At 42.5% G+C, this 20,775-nt stretch overlaps 2 protein-coding genes across 2 annotated transcripts; one reads left to right on the top strand and one right to left on the bottom strand.

Annotated features, from left to right (window-relative positions):
- Positions 1–2,215: 2,215 nt before the first annotated feature.
- Positions 2,216–8,395, top strand: LOC117730842 (rho-related GTP-binding protein RhoC-like). Its single transcript, XM_034532846.1, has 4 exons — positions 2,216–2,400; positions 4,729–4,849; positions 5,262–5,392; positions 6,884–8,395. The coding sequence occupies exons 1-4, from the start codon at positions 2,245–2,247 to the stop codon at positions 7,055–7,057; spliced, it is 582 nt and encodes a 193-aa protein (XP_034388737.1). The 5' UTR covers positions 2,216–2,244; the 3' UTR covers positions 7,058–8,395.
- Positions 8,396–9,496: 1,101 nt separating this feature from the next.
- mov10a (Mov10 RISC complex RNA helicase a) lies at positions 9,497–20,441 on the bottom strand. Its single transcript, XM_034532848.1, is given in 23 exon segments — positions 9,497–10,132; positions 10,247–10,365; positions 10,654–10,742; positions 10,832–10,957; positions 11,168–11,239; positions 11,329–11,520; positions 12,031–12,148; positions 12,236–12,344; positions 12,529–12,627; positions 13,407–13,504; positions 13,638–13,741; positions 14,167–14,328; positions 15,230–15,377; positions 15,861–16,031; positions 16,122–16,273; positions 16,454–16,616; positions 16,703–16,843; positions 17,372–17,459; positions 17,462–17,617; positions 17,715–17,956; positions 19,152–19,339; positions 19,476–19,578; positions 19,740–20,441. Coding segments are annotated over 23 exon segments (3,024 nt in total). The 5' UTR covers positions 19,859–20,441; the 3' UTR covers positions 9,497–10,067.
- Positions 20,442–20,775: the final 334 nt, after the last annotated feature.

The raw sequence follows: 20,775 nt of genomic DNA, 5'->3' as shown, positions 1-20,775 counted from the left end.
ACTACCAATATTTTCTCAGGCAGCCTCGATTGGATGAACCTGTGCAGCTGCACCTCAACGCACTGCAGCAGAGGGAGTGGGTCTTTGGGCAAAAGGAAGAAAATGTGAATAAACCATGACCAGAATTCTCATGCGAAGGGCTTAACCCAAGAAGTTAATGAACACACACACAATATTTCCAGTATGGCCGCTGGTTATGCCAAGTCTGAATAGCCATGGAAACGGGGCCAGTGAGGATTTCTTTATTTTTCTTTTTACAGTTTTTTTTTTTTTTAATATCCTGGGTTTCTTTGCTCACTTTGCAACTCAACCCATTTTTTTTTTTTTTTTCCATAACATTTATAATTTGTTTGGATAAATGTATGCACTATGACAGAATCTGTATTGTGCTTATTTATGAGTTTGATTTCTGAAAGAAAATGTCAAAGGTCAATTAGTGTAGATTTACCTTCTAATATGTGCAAAGACAATTCTTATACAACGGTTTTTAATTGAGTTTAAAATATTCAACTTGTGTTTTCCACTGAATGTAACACTCAACTTTACAATTTAGTAGTTAGTCCTGCAACGATTAGTTAAATGACAGAAAATGTATTCAACAACAACAACAACGTGTTGGCTGGACAACACTTTGGGTAACTGGGGAGGATTTTTAGTTTTTGCCTTTTCATTAATTTGCCAGCTAGTTCCAGTCGTTGCTAAGCTAACTGGCTGCCGGCAGTAGCGTCATATTTACTGTACAAGACTATGAGTTACCAATCTTTTTATTTAATTCTTTGAAAGAATGCAATTTCCTGTGAATATGTGTTGTATGGTGTCCTGTTAATTTTCTTTGTGGCGTGAACTCGGTTTAACTATTTGTTTAATCTTTGCAAATGTTCATGGGTATTGACTTTAAAATGTCAGAAGATCGATATATTTATTTTGCACAATTCCACCGCCCTGTCGGAAAACTATATCTTTAGCGAGATTAAACTGGTGACACTAATCCAGAAATTGTAAAACAGAAGACTTGAGTCTGTGTCCTTGATGATTCTTCGTGGATCGTTGCTACTTACTGACAGTGTTGGTGTTGCTATGCATCCGAGCAGAGAATTAAAAAGTGGGCGTTGAGGCAGACTCGACTCCAAAAGTAACGCCAGCAGCGCTGAAAGATAAATTTCGTCCCAAAAGCCCTCGTGAGGAGGACTGCCGTCTGGCAGAAAGTGGATGAAGGTGAGGAGCCAAATGAGGATCTGCACAGCTGCTCCCAGGCAGCGGGGAACCAGCTCATCCATCAGCTGCGCCTGCTAAACCTAAACCAGTCCTCTCCTCTTGTAGAAATACGGCCTGGTTCTGTTGCTTTTTTATGGATTGCATGTTGTGCACATGAAACCAGCAAAGCTTCACCCTTGCGGGCCGGAATCGTTGCTTTTGAAATTAAAGCCTGCATCCATCTTTTGTCTGCCATCGTTTTGTTTCGGGTCGTAAAATACTAGCACGGTCTTTCTTTTTGTCTTTTTTCTACACATGTTCACGACTCCTTTTAACCACCATGTGAGAAACTGGGACAACATGTGTGTGGCAGGTTTAGCTTTTGGCTTTTTTAAAAAAAAAAAAAAAAAAAAAGAATGTTAAAGTCGTTTTGAGAGAATTAGGGTGTTATCTACTACCTAAGCAGTATTTCTTAAAAAGCATCTGGAGACATGAAAAGCAGGATAGTGCCGTTTGTCTGCTTTAGGACAACAGTAAGTACTTTACCAGCTGCTTCGACTTCCCGGACGCTTTTCTTTTCCACACACGTTGCAGATGGAACCAACCAGGAGCCCAATGGCGCATTGCTTCGTGTCCCAGCTTGTCTATCCTCCCCATCCCTCCACAATCTTCCTCCTCCTCTGTTCTTCATGTAGCTTAGATGTGTAGTATAGATTTGATTGAAGATCGGGAAGCACTCCAACTGTCATTCAAAGATGTCGCTTTGGGGCCACACGGCATGAGTGGATCAAGTTTTGTACAACGTTGTGTTCTCGATTCATCTCGCGTTCCTGTGATCTTTTAGAAATAATTTAAACATCTGCAGCGTAGAAATGCACACATGGGATGTCAAAGTGTGACTGACCTGTGACCTCCCGTGACTGCAACAAAAAAAAAAAGTTTCCTTTTGTAGTACTCATCATTTTGACACACAAACGTTGTTGTTGTTGTTGTTTTTCATGTCGGTCTATGACATTCTTGTAAAAGCTCTCCTCTTGTTTCCCAACAGAGATGGCAGCCATTCGGAAGAAACTGGTGATTGTCGGGGATGGAGCCTGTGGGAAAACATGCCTCCTCATTGTTTTCAGTAAAGACCAGTTTCCTGAAGTCTACGTCCCGACAGTGTTTGAGAACTACATCGCGGATATCGAGGTTGATGGAAAACAGGTCGGTACATTTGACACTCGCGTAAAGTGTTCGTTGCTGTAGCGTGGAAAGTCTTTCCGTCATAAACCAGCACTGGCCTTATTAAAGTAGTTGTGCGAGTGACCCAAATGACCTTTTTGCTTGTAAAAGAGGTCATAAATGTGCTCTTCATGGCGATGTACATGGCTTTGCATACCGAGTCTCAGGCTGCTTGTCCCTCTCCTGTAGAAGACGTGGAAATACAGAAACTAGTCCACGTATTATGTTATTTTATTCTATTGTTTGGCTACTTAGCTTACATACATGGACACAACTAGGTTGGATTCATGCTTTATTGCTTGTATTTATCCAAATTGTGTCCATGAGCACCTCATTAATGCAGAGAACGTGTTCCCACTACTATCGATATACTATAAGTGTTTACTGTAGTTTACAACAATGTGTGTAAACGGTGTTTACTGTGTTTACTATAGTGAGCAATCATTTAGGATTTAGGACTCTTATTAATCATGGTCTTGTTGAGTAATCCCTTAACTCTAATGTGGACACTTTAATGAAATGGGTAAATTAAGTGCATTAAATATTTAAAAAGTAGGGCTGCACAATATATTCTCGGTGATTGTTTTTTTTATTCAAAGAGTTAGTTAGCCGAGTTTAAAATGGAGTGTTTGTGTTCAGTTTATTTCTCAATTATTTTCATTACAAAGCAATTTGTCGTATTTAACAGAATGCGGAAAAGCAAAGTAAACTTTAATGTGTTTATTTATCGCTCGTCATAATGTTTTTCCGTAATATTCGACAAAGTAATTGCATATTTCCCTTTTTTTTGTATATTGTTCAGCCAGAGTAAATGGGGAGTTATTTCAGACACCGTTATGAAACGGACTACATCAAAGTCCTGCTCCCAAGTGTGTGCGATGTCTCGAATCTGACTTGAAGGAGTCGGTCAGCGAGGTTCCAGTCTGAGCAGCAGATGGCTTGTTGTGTCCGAGGGTTTTGTTCCCTTGAGCCGAGCACTGCTGGAGGATCACCACTTGCCAAAACAGGAAATGACTCTACTTCCCAGCTTCCTGTTCAGACAGGGAACAGGGATGTCTCCTGGCAATCCCTCTCCGCCCACCGGGACCCTCCTGGCCGATAAAACGTCTCTCATTTCCTGTCCTGGTCGCATTTAGATTGGGGGGGCGAGGGGTTAACTGTTGCGTTCTGGACAGGAAATCTAGAGTTAGGGATTCATAATGGGAATCGGTCGAAAGGGGAATGGTTTTGGTCAAGAGATGTGCCCCTTTTTTAAGTTATCCTCTCCAGTTTTCAAGAGGATTACATAAGAAATGGCCAATTAAACAACCAGATGGTTTAGATTGGGTATTCTCAGCCCCTAAATTTGAGTCCCTCCAAGGAAGAAAACATTGTCTTTCTTGCCTTGTCGATGGATTGGGCAGCCTCTAAATAAAGCTGTTTTCCCCTCCTTTTCTTTTCCTCCCTAAAGTCCAGTGGGAACATAACTCTGGTTGCTCATGCAGTAAAGCAGCCACCTCCTCCCACCCTTGGCCTCTGCAAACTTCTATTTTGGGCCCGTTGACTGATGCTTGCGCTCCCTTCCGGCATATCACAATCTATTGTCATTCAGCAAATTGACAGTATTTAGTTGGAGTTTTTTTTCTCCCTTTTTTTTTTTTTTTTAACACAGTGAGTCAATTTAAAGGGCGTCTGGTGAAGCTCGTACAGGGACAGAAGGTATCTGGTTCGATGCGTGCTAATCCCCCACTTTCCCTAATTGAATTAATCGGTGGTGTTATTATGGGAGGCCGTCCCTGAGTTACGTTCTCAGGGTTGTGGAAAGTAACAGACTTGTGAATCAGGTCAGAGCTGCAGCGCAGATGAGAAGCAGATAAACAACGTAAAACACATAAACATCTTAAGTCTTGCTAAGGGTATGTGTGACAAGAGGAGGTTATTAGTTAAACAGTCTGATTTACGTCATGATATTTAAAGCATTGGCCTTTTTGGGGGGGAAAAAAAAAAATGTTTGAGGCGCACAACATGCTTCGAGGTTCATACGTCATACTCCAAATAGTCATAGACTCTTCAGAAAATAAACTCCATCACTAATGATGTTTTGACTGGTTAAATGTTTGTGTAATTGCCCGGAAGAGTGAGCAACATTTTTCTGGGTAAACCACTTTTTCTTTTTTTTTCCTTTTTGGAAGGCTTCAAATTACAGAAATTCCAACAACATGTCGTCATTGAAACAAATCAAGGAGAAAATCGTGTGCGTGCGTGTGTGTGTGTGTGTGTGTGTGTGTGTGTGTGTTCTTACTCGTTTTTTTTTCTTCTGATTTCTCTCAGGTGGAGTTGGCACTGTGGGATACTGCAGGCCAGGAGGACTACGACCGGTTGAGGCCTCTCTCCTACCCTGACACAGATGTCATCCTTATGTGCTTCTCCATCGACAGCCCCGACAGCTTAGGTAAGGAACTGCCGACGTGTGTTTTTTATTTGTATATTTAAACAGGTTAGTCTGAGTGGGCTGCGACTGAAAGATGACTCGTATGTCAAAACGATACGATACCTGACTTGCACTGTGTAAAAGTGATATTTTATTATCGTGTTAATCCTCAAAGAATCAAGGCGGTTTTAAATCAGCGAAGCAAGCTGTTTGTTAAATGACTTAATGGACTTGATGAGAAGTAGGATTAGTGCAGCTAAAAACATCTTTGCCTCAGGCAGTGCAGAGCAATCCATCACGAGAAGTGTTCTGCTCCGTGACTCTGCACTGCCTGTCCCTTCTTATAGTCTCTCCCCCCTCTTTCTCTCTCTCTCTCTCACGAGTACATCTGCTCACTCCTTTTCTCTCTCTCTCTCTCTCTCTCCCGGAACAGAAAATATCCCGGAGAAGTGGACGCCGGAGGTGAAGCACTTCTGTCCCAATGTCCCCATCATCCTGGTGGGGAACAAGAAGGACCTGAGGAATGATGAGCACACACGGAGAGAGCTGGCCAAGATGAAGCAGGTACAAAAGCCTCTGAAGGTCAATGAAGAGGGGAGAAGGAGGCACTTCTTCAGTACTCGGCCACCAGAGGCCCGATGATATGTGCAGGGTGGAAACGTTTAATGAGGTTCAGTTTGGGAAGTATCCATCTGAATAATTGATGTTCATATTCATGACAAATACTGCTTCACCCGGAGATCGTGGGAGACGACAGCACTGAATAAAAAGGGACAAGGGGCTGATGGAACATTAATTGAATACCGTCTCCCTTTTTTATTATTATTTTTTAACCTTTTCAGTCTTACTGTATTAACAGCAGCATATTGGTCTGCTGTGTCCCAGCATGCCACTGTGGCCGTTCCCTGCCGGTCTCAAGGTCCACCTCCCATACCAGCCACGTGTTTGATAAAGGCTCTCGGCTCTTTCAAAGTCCACCATCAGCTGCTCCGTTATGTAGAAATCAGGAGCCGTTTGATAAAGACCAGCACTAAGTTATCAGTTCAAGCGTTTTGGATCGGACGCGCTCACACACACACACACACACACACACACACACACACACACACACACACACACACGGGGCGTTGTTGGTCTGACGTGTGTACGCTATGATGATTTAGCTGCGAGGGTTAGTGAAGTCGTGTGTTCTTGAGTATCTGATCCCAGTAACTGATGAATGTGTCATCGTTTTAGGACTGTGTAAACGGAAAGAAAACACGGGTGCATCAAATTCATCTTTTGTGGTTTTCTAAGGGGCCGGACCTAACATGTTTCTGGCCTTCTACTCACAATTATTTTCATTTTTGATAAATAAACTGATTATTTTCCCAATTATGTATATACATGTATAGTTTGTATTCCCAAAAAATTCCAAATTCCAAAGGTGTTCAAATAACTGTCATGTATGACTGAAACATCTGCTGAAACCAGACTGGTTGGCATTTTTGCTTGATAAATAACTATTGATTATCAAAATAGATTCATTTTCTGTCTCCTAAGCAATCCTCAGCATTATCAATATTCAATTATAACATACACTTCAATGTAAACCCTCAAGGGGACATATCGTGCTGATTTTGTTTTAGGATCATACTTTCTTATATTGTCTGAGTGTGACTAAAAGTGTGTATATAATTGGATAGTTTGAAAAAAAAAAATAAAGCACTAAAGGGGAGTTTCTCTTCATGTCCTCTTTGATATAGTAAAAATCCACCTAGTCGCACAGTAGAGAAAATAAAAGCGGCTATTGCCAAAATTGTGGCAAACAGACTTCATGTATACTATACTAGTATTTCAGTCTTTTTTTTTTTTTTTTAAAGCAAAAGCAGCCACTATCACTTCATACTTGCGTTTTTTTACATTTGACTTTTTTTATTTTTTATTACTGAGATGTATAATAATGAGTGACGTTCAATCAATCCCAGAGTCATGGAGATGACCTTCCCCTCAACAAAAAGACGACTGATAATTGTTGTGCATCACCTCACAGCCATGTCTGCTCTCCCCATGCAGGAGCCGGTGAAGCCCGAAGAAGGCCGAGAAATGGCCAGCAAAATCAGTGCTTTTGGCAGTTTGGAGTGCTCTGCCAAGACCAAGGACGGCGTGCGGGAAGTGTTCGAGATGGCCACTAGAGCGGCGCTGCAGGTCCGCAAGTCCAAGAAGAAAATGGGCTGCGCGCTGCTGTGAGCGCCATCAAATCAATTGACCAATAGGAAGAAGAAGAAGAAGAAGAAGAAGAAAGAAGAAGAAGAAAAAAAATAAAACGTATGAAAAGGACTGACCTTTTTACCAAAATGGCCTCTTTGTACCGGATCTCCCATTTCACAATAACGGGCAGGCAGATGAATCGAATGCAAACAAACCGAAGACGTGAAATGAACTTTGTCTAATATAACAAACCGTGCTTAGAAATTGATGTTTCAAGTTCCTTTTTTTGGGGGGGGGGAATTACACAAGGAATGTTTCCTACTTGTTTTTCTTTTTATATTTGTAATGTAACGAGGCAGTAATAGGTGCACATATTTGTATGCGATATTGTTCTTTTGCGTGCTTGAGCGAGCAGCGGTCATTCCTTGCTCGTATAAAGTCTTCATGACACGTCCAGACTGTCCTGTTAGCATCTCTTCTGTTCATCACGGTAGACCTGATCTTTTCACCTCACCATAAGAGCTAGTGCCTTCTTTTTCTTTTCCTTTTTCTTCTTCTCTTTCTCTTATTTGTCAGCTAGCTAACGTTTCAGCTGAGGGGCTCCCCGTTGCGTCCATCCATCTGCATCTAGTGTTGTCGTTGTCCGAGCAACCAAATGGTCGCATGTGTCATTTTGGTTAGCGTTCCTCCAACATTTACCGTACTCGCTAACGAAAGCATCACGTTAAAAATAATAAGAGATCTGATTATTCACATGCATCCTTCATAACTCCTTTTGTGCAGTGGGTCTAGATGTTGGGTGAAGGGTGTGTGAGAACTAGTCAATAGGATTATGACAATGGCTGTTGGGTCCAACGACAGCTGAAACGGAAATGAAGGCCAAAGTCTCCATTCTTTGTTCATCGGGGGCGGCTGAGTTCAGCCTTTCTCCTGCTACGACTCGAGAGAGCCAGCCAGTCACACTCGCCGCCGGAATCTGTGTGTTGGACCCGTCAGCCCGGTCATGGAAACACTGTGTGTGTGTGTGTGTGTGTGTGGGGATGTTTTCCAGTCGGACAACATTGTCTACAGGTTTGAGATAAGCTGAGTTGTCTGTGTAAAGAGTTGTTTTCTTTCCTCTTTCCCCCCCCCCCCCCCCCCCCAGGTGCCTTCTCTGTTGTGTTGTGTGCCTTTTTTTTCCCTTTGGTTGTCCTCCCCCGCACCAGATAAACCACCGGCTCCACGCCAACCCGATACCGACCGACAAGGTCAAGAGCGACCTTTCTGATATGTTTCACGAAGCTTGGTTATTTGAATTGCTCCAAGCATAAGAACAAATGTGTCATTGGTTTAAAGTTTCAGTCCTTGTAACATAAATATTAAGATTTCATCCATAAACGCCTCCATCTTTATTTTTCTCGACGGGAAAAGTAGGTTTTCGACTAATTTACGGTGTGGTGAAATTCTGGATCCCTGGAAAAACATGTCCGCAGCCATAAATATTGTCTTTTAATGTTCAAGAGTTGTGTATTCCTGCCAAAAGAAAGTTGGTACAGCTGTGGAAAGATGAAAACTGGGTTTATTCCTATTTGTCTTTATCTTGACCTTCGTTGGTCTTGAGCTTCACTTCTTGACGAGAAACATTTAGATATTTTATGCGTCTCGTTAAAAGGAGCAGAATATCTTCAAGGGTCGACACTGAATTGTTATTTAAACAGCTTTTGGGGACACGTCAACCTCTCAATACTCAACTTTGAACTTAACCTGAAAACAGAATAGTAATAATGTGATATATCTTTGGATTTTGCATGCAACTTCTTACCATGCCTGTAATGGCATTAAAGCTACCCAGCTGGCCGGACCTGTATCTGTTATATAATCGTAATGCAACTTTATACCCTCTACTGGCGAAGCACATACACTTTCACTGGTGTTCCCCTAGAGAAGTTACAACCAGTTTTTTCCCCAGCTCAAATGAGGCATTCTGAGTTTGAGGACAGGGAGCATTGATTTTAAGCACACACACACACACACCATATTAATGTTACCTCAAATCTCTCTAGGTTGGATCTTGTGTGTTTTACTCTGGATTTTGAGCGTCAACAAACACACAGACGAGGCGAGAGTAAAATACATTTTTTATCAAAGGAAAACACGGGTCTTGTGTTCTGCGTTTCATAGTTGTGGCGTGACGTTCAAGCTTAACTCCATGGAACTTTTGGGAATTAAAGGTCGGCGGAATACCTCTCAGCTGGAGGCGGAGCATAATGATGAAAGCATCCCCTTCGAGCAGCAGAGGGGCTAATGTTGAACATAAATAACTAGGAGCATGTACAATACGCTGTTTGTGTGTGTACCGATAAGGCCGCGCTCTCAAAACTTGTCCTTATGTCGATGTCTGCATGAGAAAACAATGACACACACACACACACACAGAGCTCAGTGTTGTGTAACTTTTTTCTTCTTTCTTTCTCTGGAAGTATTTGAAGCGACAGGATACCAATTTATACAAAAGTTTATTGTTATAATGCTTTGTAAACAATTTGTTGTAGTGACTGTTTGATTTGAAGTGGACATTGTTAATAAACTATTTTCGAGACCACTGACTAGGCCTCCTCGTTCAATTCTTCTCAGGGTACGGTTTACTGTGTAAGATGCCATGAAAGGGGATAATGAATCAAAAAGGTTCTGCCATGACAATGTGCACCACAATATGGTTCAGAAAATGACTATTTCTTCAGGCATCAACTATCAGAAAGAAGAGTTGAAGACAAAACGGCAGTAAGACAAATGGCGATGAATTCCTGAGAAATTGAATAGTCTGCAACTTATTTTCTCACATAGAAATTTCTGTGAAGTGGAAGTGGTATTTAAGAAGCCACTGAAGAGAGGAACACTCCAGAACAAAAGATTTACCGATTCATTGTGTTGGCGTTATCATCAAGCACTGATTGACTGAAGCAAGTTAAGTAAACTGCTTAGAAAAGTTGATTAAAAAGGATATATATTCTTAAATGGTATATGAACGGTTAAATTAAAAGCTCAGAATAGTTATTTGCTGTGCAGATGTTTAATGCTCATTGTTTCGCTCGGGGTCCAGATGCTGCTGGAGGGCGCTCTCCTCTTCGTCAGGATCTACGACAAATGCACAAAGACACAACATTTCATGTCTGTTTTGTTGAGATGCAACTATTACTATTGCAGCTCGAGCTAATGAAGGCCATTGACTGAGGTTATGGCTGCACTGACCGTCTGAATCCACGTTGACGTTCAGGGTTGCCAGTCTTGACACGAGATCATCCTCTCCTTCTGCGTCTTCAAAGTCAAATCCAGTGTAACCCTTCTCCTTCACACAATAGCTGATGAACCTGCAGATTACAACAAAAAATAAAAAATCTAACTTGTGCAAAAATGGATGAGAAGTCCTTGCAGCGCTCAAAAAAAGAGAAATTAGTGTGGACATCTACAACTATGTAAACTTCCTCTGCTGAGGAAAATGTGTGATGAGCTCCAGAACAGTGACAAAATAGACCTTGTTTTGTTAACCATGTTTGAATGGTCAAGAATGCACTTTAAATCTTAATAATCACTTGTCCATACAAGGCTCTCTAAAACTGGGAGAACACTCCTGTTGCATTGGGTCTGCTTTGCCTTACTTCTCCCAGGTGGGGTCCTTGTTGAGGATCACAGGGTTTCCCACGACTATCAACAGGGACCTGGCTCTGGTCAGGGCCACGTTGAATCTCTGCAGTAGATACGACGAGAAAGAGATGCACACATTAAAAATCCTGCTGGTTTTATTATATGAAGATAAAAAAGGAATAGTGTAAGCACCTTTTCATTTGACAGGAATCCAATGTTGAAGTCGTTGTCCATCTTGACGTAGTTGATGCTGCTGCGGACAGTAGAGACCATGATGATCTTCCTCTCCTGGCCCTGAAACTCCTCCACAGAGCCCACCTGAGATAGCGTGAAGAGAAACAGTACAAGTACAAAATGTAAGTTCAAAATGACACAATTGTGAATAAACACAATCCTTATTTTGTGTGCACGAAAGGACACAAATGAACAACATCTTGTCCCTGTGTGGATTCTGTGGAGAAGATACTTTAAATGAGCATCCTCCTATTCATGTCACCTTATTGGAGGAAGATGTGTAGCATTGCTCACCTTGAGCTCTTTGAGATCGCTCCATCGCTTCAGAGGTGAGACGGACTGTAGGGCCTTTTGGATTTTCTCGACCTGTGAGAAAAGTAAGCATGTTACCGACGACGAGTTCAAACGGTTTATCCACATCTCTAGAAACTCAAATGAACGCCAGGCGGACTCACTTGTTTCCTGTAAGGGGCGATGATGCCGATGTCTTTCGCAGAGAGTTTGGGGAGGCCCTCCTTTCCTTGTGTGTCCATCAGCTTGGTGAGGTAGTCGACCAGAACTTCGATCTCAGACACGTTGAAGAAAGAAGGACTGTTGGCCTCTCTCTCGTCTTTCCCCATCACCCCGTGGAAGATCAGTGGGAAACCCTGTAGTGATGCGAGTGTGAGCCGCTGTCAGTCATTTCTACCCCACTTTGTTTCCAAATGAGACTTTTCTTTCAATAATGAGATCCAATTTGTCATAAATGTTGTTGTGTTGTCTTCTGTGGCAGTCTAAGGCTTGTTTCTGTGTATGTATATAATATGGCCTATGACTCAAATAACAATAAAAAGGTACAATTCAGCAATTTAGTATTGCACTACCATAAAGTTTGGGGATTTTCAAGGGGCAGTTTTGCAAATAAAATTGCCAAAATCAGTGAAGCAGAGGCTGAAATATTCTGCAAGCTTTAAAAACCCTGGATCCTACACTTCCTGTAATGCTACTCAAGAGCATCTTTTGTATTCTGTTTATATGTAAATACATTGTAGTTGTCCATTTGACATGTAACCACTGCAACTAATACCATTCTGAATGGTTTTGTTGTGTATGAAGATGATGTTTTCATAAGTAAAAAAAAAGAAAGAAGAATAAACTGAATGTCCTTGCAGCCACACCTTTTTGGGAAGGTGTTCCCAGTTGCAGTAGGTGTCCCGCTCCCACTGGTCAGCAAACACCTGCAGTTCATTCTCGTAGAAGAGCTCATTGGGGATTTTCAGAATGGCAGCATGAGACCTGAGGGAAGAAAAGAATAAAGAAACAAGAAAGCTGAACAACTTTAACTAAAACTCTAACAAGCAAAGTGGAAACTGGACGACTTACCTGTAGTTTCGCAGCAGTTTGGTGACAAAGCGGGTGTCAAAGTGGCCAGAGTCTGTGCTTTTCTGATATAAAGTGTTGTGTTTCATCAGTCGCTCAAGCAGAGAAAGCCCTGAAGAACACCATAGTCACAGCATTACATGTATACTATTGAATCACAAAGCGACAGTTTAAGTTATTCTATCCTTTACTTTTAGCAGTAAAAACACTACAATAGCTACTATCATAACGAGCAATAGACCATCTTAATAATAATAATAATAATAATAATAATAATGTGACCCCCCTCATCTCACCGAGTCCATACTGCAGTGAAAAAGGTGATCGAAGGATCGGTCCCAGCTGCTTGGGATCTCCTGCTACCACCAGCTGACCGTTCTCTGCACTGAGCAGACCTGTGGAGACAATGATGCATCACTTTCACCCTCACAAGCGTATACAGTCGGACCTTTAATCATAAGACCACCTCGACTGAAAGTACAGGCAGATGCGTTAGATTTATTGCAGATCTGCTGCTCCTGCTGCTTGGAGTCTGGAAGCAGTGAAAAGCTTCTCTCAGCCTTCTGCACCACGCGTTTCCCAATCTATGATGTATTTCTGTAATTGCCAAACCATGCACAGTTTCCACAGCCACCGCCCAGGTTTACAGAGCTATAAATGCTCCAAAAGATAATCCTGTCCTCTACATTCCTACATGTGTCACTAGACTAAAACTGTGTTTTCAGAGGAGGAGTGCAACTGATATGTGGATCCAGTTCTGAATGACTGTACAATACCTTGACAATACCTTATTCTAAGCAAGTACACTCTGTTCTTTACTGTGTGACAGAAGTTATGACATTTATTTCTAGTATCCCCGGCAGAAAAAGTCAGTTTGAGACATCAAGACACTGGCAAAACTGTAAAAATCAAGATGTCACACTATGATTTGTGTACACTAGGTTATGATGCGTAGTAAGACGAATCATCCTTGAGATTTTATAAGAACTAGACCTACATTAAGTAGGATATGGTCTCAGATTCCTTGTGAATGGAAACACCATCTGTGTACTGTATCAGTGTGTATACATTTTACAAAATATGCCTCCGTTTTTTTAACTCTTTCATCAACGTTTCGCAAAACTAAAGACGCGTTGTCGTTTACTGATAATTGAGATAATTAGCATGTATTCACCTGCGATAGGAATGACACACTCTGGCTCCACTGCGTGACCTCCTTCGTCCAAAAAGACGTGTGTAAAATGGCCGACTGGGATTCCTCCAGACACCAGCCTAAAAACAGGAACACCAATGTGATCAATAAGTGGAATAGGAAGTTAAACACAGCTCAAAACCAAAAGATGATGCCAAGGAGCCAATGAGTGATATGAATAGTGAATAATTACTGGAGATGCAAGCAACTTACCTGCCGGCTGTGACCATAGTTGTAACCACGATTGAGTATTTCATCAGAACTTCTTTCAGCGGAAACTCAAATTCCTCTTGTGCCTGGTTCCAGTTGCAATATTTCTAAAAAAAGATGAGACCATGTGTAAGAAAGATATATACTCCTCAGTTCAAACGTGACCGTTTTCCATTCATCCTTAAATCAAAGCAGTTAAATAGATGTATGTCTATTGCAGTCTCTTCTATTACAGTTCCTTATCTATGCTCCACACAGGAAACCCTTTTACAACAATGCCTTTGGCTATGTGCAGAAGAAATTATGTTCTTGTCTTGGTTTCCTCAAGTCGCATCTGAATCAACAAACATTAAGTTATGATCTATCTGGTAAACGCTGAATATAATCACTGTGATGACTAAAGTTGTTATAATGCGTTTGTGTTTATGAGTGTTCTGAATCGCAGCCCAAATTTGTTTATGGACAATCAGAGCTGGTTTATGGCCAGTAAGCAGATTATCCCGTGGCTGTAGAGAAGCCAGCTGATGCTCACCAGCATGTTCTTGGGGATGCTTCTTGGGTCTCGGCTGCTGGCGTACACGCGGTAAATCTGGGAAGCATTCGTGTGAACCATCAGTCTCTCACAGAGGAGGTCACATGCACTGTTTGAAGGTGCACAGGCCAGGATGCGGGCGCACGGGTCGGCCTTGATGACCTGTCGATACAAGCAAAGACAAATTCATCACTTTTATTACCACTGAATTGGTTTTATGCCGTTTAAACAAATAAAAAAAGAAATCTGATTGCCGTGTCACTTTTTTTTTTTATTCCAGCAAGACTAGCCCACTTCACACCAGTGAGGAGAGCTCAGACAAACAGACATCTATAAAGCGGGCCAATAATACTGTGTTCGTATTAGGGCTTATGATTATTATGTATACATACACACATATTATTAGATAACAGCGACGCTGGTATTGTTTTCACCTTTTGGACTCTCTCTCTCTCTCTCTCTCTCTCTCTCTCTCTCTCTCTCTTCTCTTCTCTTCTCTCTCTCTCTCTCTCTCTCTCTCTTCTCTCTCTCTCTCTCTCTCTCTCTCTCTCTCTCTCTCTCTCTCTCTCTCTCTCTCTCTCTCTCTCTCTCTCTCTCTCTCTCTCTCTCTCTCTCTCGATCTTGTGACCGCGATAGCATTGCAACAGTACAAAATGCAGTCACGTAACTTTACAGGTGTGTAGTGTAGTTGAGATCAAAATAAATGCAGAGTTCAAAGATGGGTGGTGGTCCAAGAAAGGGCAGATTGCCTTCCTGCCTCCCCCCCCACACCCCTCCTGAGCCAAAATAGGCTTTGTGGCTGGTGTGATCACATCAAAAGATGGTCTCTAATTGTTATTATTGATAGAACCTGACAAATACTTTCTCTATTAATTGTTTGGTCTCTAAAACATCCGAAAACTGTAAAATAAATTAAGTATAATGGCCATCACAATAGGCGACGTCACCAAATGTCTTGTTTTGTCCCAGCAACAGTTCAATACCGTATTATTGCCCCATTGCAAGACAGTGAGAGGCTGTTAATTCATCTTTAGACTCCAGACTAGGTACCATCACTCAATACCTGATGCATGGCTTCAACCAGAGTCATCGTCTTCCCAGTTCCAGGCGGTCCGAACACAAGATGAGGGGCGGGCTTTGAAGACCCGGCCACAATGCGCTGGACCGCAGCGTGTTGCTCCGGGTTGTTCTCCAGCTGCTGGTTGAACATCCTGCAGAGTCACAAAATGAGAATGGACCTTTACACCTTGCACACTGGTGCAACACTTTTAACACTGAAAAACATGAAAAATGTGGCGATGAAAAACGTATTTGTATCCATCTGTATGATGAGACGCTACCTTAGTTACACGCAGGTCTAAACAGGTAAACGCTGCACTTTGTCTGGTACGTATTCTCAGCCAACACAATATTTTGGCCCTTATTCACGTGATGCAAGTTTATGGCATTTAACCAAAGAACAGCCTGTTCCTACGATACGGTGGATAAGTGCCCAGAGAGAGGCGAAGGCTGTTGAGTCATCATTAGGAATTCATACACTCTTATCAATAATGCCAGCAGGTTTAAGCTCCTAGGCACTACAAGTACACCAGATACAGGCTTCACAGTGGTTTGGTGTGTGCGTTTGGAGATGACACTACACATTATGTGTTGGTGTTCTGTATGCTTGAACCTTGTGTGCATTGGCACCAGACCTGAGTTTAGGCATGGAGAGATTAGCCACTGCTGCACCGGACGGAAACAGCACCTCCTCGAGCTGATGCTTCACTGCCAAGTCCACGGCCCGATGTTCCAGCTTCAAGGAGTACCGGTTGAGAGTAAACTCCACGTCAAACTTCATATTGCTGATGAAATTCTGCAGGAACCTGAAATGGGAGGAATGCGGTGCTTTATTCACCGTCGGGGACGTCGACTAGGTTTCTAACAGACACGTGTACCCGTAGTCCAGCTCTTACCTCTTCGAGAAGCCCAGCTTCACACTATCCAGCTCCACTCTGTGAACATATCCGATGTACACAGTGATCGGCTCGACCTTGTCTCCTGATTTGGACACCCTAATACAATCTCCCCGTAGTACAGATGGACGATTCTCAGCAACACCAGGAACCTGTTGGAGAACAACAGCTGTGCTTTTTGTTTATTCCAAACACTGAGCTTTATTCAGATCAGCAAGCTTTCGGAGGACAACAACACAAATGAAAAATAGAACATCAAAGGAAGCAGAGGTATTGACTCTTCATTGCTGTCATTTAAAGCAGTAGATGTGTACTGTGAGGATTCAATTTACTCTGAGTATGAGCAGTTTTTTGTTGCTTTGGTCTTGAGTCAAGACTTGATTGTGGAGGTCGTACTTCCTGATGTCCACCTCCGTCTGTATCTCTTCCAGGTGTAGCAGGAGGTGAAGTCGCTGAGCATACGTCTTCATCTCCAAGGAAGAGTTGAGGAGACCCCTGGGCATACAGCACACACACTGTGATGACGGGGGAGTTAAGCACAGAAAATACTAGATTTGTAAATAATTAGGTCGGTTTCTCACTTGACTGAAGCCAGTTTCTGTCTGGGAGCTGGAGAGAGGTACTCAGAGTCCTCCATCCTTTGTTTCGCCAGTGCCTTTAGGTAAGTCGGGTACATTTGGTTTCCCAATTTCACTACCATCTTCAGAGGCCGGGTGCCAGACCTGCAGAGAACAAAACACAACCGCATCATGCATGAATAAAAGAACATTTGTGTCACCGCTCTGGGTTCATTCGTTGATGAATTTACATCACAACTCAAGAAAGTTGCTCCAACCAGCTCCCGAATCAAATATTTGTGCTAAAATCTATAATAATAATACATTTTCTGCAACTTGCGAAAATGATTTGTACTCATTCCATTTGGAGAGATTAAGACAATATGCTGTGTTTATCTGTTACACTCAGGACAACTTTAAGAGTAACCAACCAACATTGTGGGACTCACAATGGACAGTTAAAAAGTACAAGAATCGGAGGGCTAAACTCCACAATTGTTTTCGCTTTCAAACTTGCAGTCTTTTGACCCAAATGATGCTCCATTTATTAGACTTCATGCAGCTCCCTGTGGACCCACAAAAGACCACGCAATGTGTCAAATCTCTGGAGTTTCCCCTCTAATAACGAGGCATTAAAGTGTGTTTCCACTTTGAGTCTTAAACTGGTTTGCAATCCATTTCTTTAGAACTTACCCCTGAGGCGGTACTCCCTCCACTATCACAGTGTTGACAGGCTTGTATGTGACCACCTGAAATGGTTTGTAAGGAGCCACCGGCCCAGCTCAACAGCCAGAGGGGTCCTGGCGACCGCTTCCATCTCCCTCACAATGCAAAAGGGAACGGATTCTGGCAAATCTGGGCAGAACTCAAAGTACACGGTGGCGGGGAAATATCCGTAATGGTTCAGCGTGTACCGAACCACAACATCGTAGCTTTCTCCTGTGAAAGAAAAGCGGCAGCAGAGGAGACGCGAGCGTTAATTATCTTATATTTGTTTGCCAATGAAAACAGAGCACAGGAGTGTTGGTCGTCTCACCAGGACGCAGGAACAGCGGAGAAGCTCGGTCCACCCTCCTCTCATCCTCCAGAGTGAAACAGCGGATCTTGTGCAGGGCCGTGTAGAAGGTGAAGTGGATGCAGTGCGTGCCCTTGTTTAAAATGTGGAACGTGAGGACGACAGACTCCCTCAGACGATCCACGGTGATATGAACCTTTCCTCCTCTCGCCGCGGGGTCTGAGGTGAGCTCAATACCCCACTTGTCAGCCGTCAACTTTTTCCTGTAGGGGAGAGTGTCGTGGTCAGGCCGCAGCGTTTACAACCGTAAGACTCGTCACTGCAAGATGGTGTAAAAATACCGCAAAGTGAGTGTAACTTTGTAACTGTGGAGCCATGCATGTGTCAACACTCCCATCTCCCGCTCTCTTTATCTCCCCGCGTTTGTCTATATAGTCTGGCCAATATCAGACAAATGCAAAATTGTATCAACAGAGGGGTTGAACATTTCATCTGGATCCCATTATTTTTCGTCAAGGGTTTTCATTACATTTTGATATGAAAGGAAATGAGGGAAAGAGAGAAGGGGAATTAAATGCTTCAAAAAGATCCCCAGCAGGATCCACACTGAGGACACAGTTCATGTTTGGTACCTTAACCCCTAATTTACCAGGGCACACCTAGACAGCGCACATGTCTGTCACAGGACTGACGCGGAGACAGATTCCCCGATTCACTCCTTCAACCATACCATTACTTTGGCACTATTACTTGCAAATTTAATATTTCACACACATTGTAATATAATATAATATATATAATATATATATATATATATATATATAATATATATATATATATCTCACTTGAAAATATAGTTTTACTAGTTCTTTCCTCCTTTCTTGTTAATTTGATTTACTTTGTTCCACTTTACTGCCAGTTTTATTTGATTATAATCTCATTTCAAATATTTAAGTATTAGTCAAAGGGGGAGGGGACTTGATATGATAATAAAGGCTGAACTTTGACCTTCAAATGCCACCGACACCAGAAAGAGCCCCTCCCACACCCTCTGCCAGTACAGCTCGTTTAACCTTTCTTTCTTTTTTTTATAAATACGGTAGATTTGTATGCATGTTTGTGTGCATTCATGTTTGTGTGCATGTATTACAAAGTGTGTTATTCGATATCCAACATGAATAACTGACAGCTTCTTCCTTGATGCAGTCAGACTCTTCCCAATATTCACCAAAACTGAACCTATTATCGCATGTTATAAACTTAACGAGGACTTAAGTGAAGATCACCGGTCACGTCATTGTCACGTGATGGTCCTGGAACAACCACATTTGCATATGGAAAAAGGGGTATAATAAGAATAGACTGTACCGAAGCCAACTTGTCTAAATGTCTCACTCGATACGATACAATAAGGAAAAAGAAAAAGAAGAAGAAAGTGTTAAAATGACCCACACCGACCTGTTCACCTTCAACTTGCGAAGGATTTCCGAAGCCAGCTTTTTCTTCGGGGTCAGCACCGGCTTCAAAGGAGTGGAGGGGGCAGAGGAAGGTGAAGGTGTCTCCTCCTTCTCCTGAGAGCCAGAGGCCGGGCTGTGTGTGGGCCGAGGGGCCCGGGGCCTCCTCCATTGGTCGCAATACACTCGAAACTACAATGGCGATTAAAGAATAAAAAGTAAACAATGTTTTAAAAAAAACAACCGACATGACAATTCCTCATTTCTGTACTTTTATGTCTAGACTTGTTCCCTTCACAAGCAGAAGGGAAAGAGCAGCTCGCCCTACCTGAGGCCTGACATTTATGTAGATGCCCCCCTGTTTCATGTGGGCTTTGTTGCACTTCAGCAGGGCACGCAGGACACTGGGGAAGGTGGGGTCTTTATTCCTTCTCTGGGAACAAAAAACACAGAGCTAACATGATTGTAAGTCGCTTTGGATAAAAGCGTCAGCTAAATGACATGTAATGTAATGTAATGGGAGCCGTAGGGAGTCAAACCACAGCATCCGATATGCTCGCTTTTTTTTTTGTTGCAGCCCAACGTTAATTACCTGCCCTTAAATTCAGAGTTGTAGATGTCCCGAAGTTCTTTTTTGCTGGTGATAGAAATTCTGTCTCCTAGAAATTCAATGAAGTCCAGTCCGCATTCAAGCGAGTCTTTAAGCGACATGACGGCGTGTCACGGGCCGCTGCTTGCCGACTGTCTACCGACTCAAATGAGGAAGTTCACCCCCGGCTGAGCGACTGTCTCCGTCAATTTCCTCCTGGAGCTGTCGCCGTGAACGCGCTGCCGCACACGCTCGCTTCTCCCCCCCCCCAGTTACGTATTTTGCGCGACTTGCGCGTGTTTTTTTGGGGGGTTTTTTCCGTGTGCGGAAGTTCAACTTGTTGCCGTTGCTTTAACGTGGGTTGTCAGAACCCCATCACACGCGCCACCAACGCCGTAACTCCGCCACAGATTTCGCACTAATTTTGTTGTATTATTTATATATTTATAAATCCCCTACGACGGTCTCGACGGCGGCCGGAAGGGAACGTGTGCAATTGTTTTACATACGGAAAGCGAAAAAAAAAAAAACCCGTCCGCGGCGCAACATGAATACGGAGTTTTAAACTAACAATTTTGGCGCAAAGTCTTGCGTCTTTATTTGTTCAAAGGTGATGTTCCCGACCGGACAATTATGACGAGTAGGCTCCACGTCCTCGGACATGGTGTCGTTGACGCTCCCTGGGCTGCACGTGAGCAGAGCCGTGTGGAGTCATGTGAAGTGGGCGTTTCCATCCGAGTCCAATGTATTGTAATCTTATGTAAACAACATTTTCAAAATTGTGAAATACAGAGTTAGATCTGCAATTGATAATTATACCATTACACCATTAAGCATCTGCAGATATTTTTTTTTCAATCTGGAATCATCAGAAAATAAGAAGATAAAATACCACACACATTTTTAGAGCAAAGGGATGATTTTTTTGTTTTAACTGACCAACAGTCCCATACATCCACAACTTATTTCAGCTTTAAGGATACTTAGTGACATGTAATATAACAAATACAGAGTTTAGTGACATATTCTATACGCTTCA

Source organism: Cyclopterus lumpus, chromosome 5 (genome assembly GCF_009769545.1).
Source record: "Cyclopterus lumpus isolate fCycLum1 chromosome 5, fCycLum1.pri, whole genome shotgun sequence".
Classification (NCBI taxonomy): Eukaryota; Metazoa; Chordata; class Actinopteri; order Perciformes; family Cyclopteridae; genus Cyclopterus; species Cyclopterus lumpus.
The sequence above is the reverse complement of the archived record's forward strand: the minus strand, read 5'-3'. Positions and strand labels throughout refer to the sequence as shown.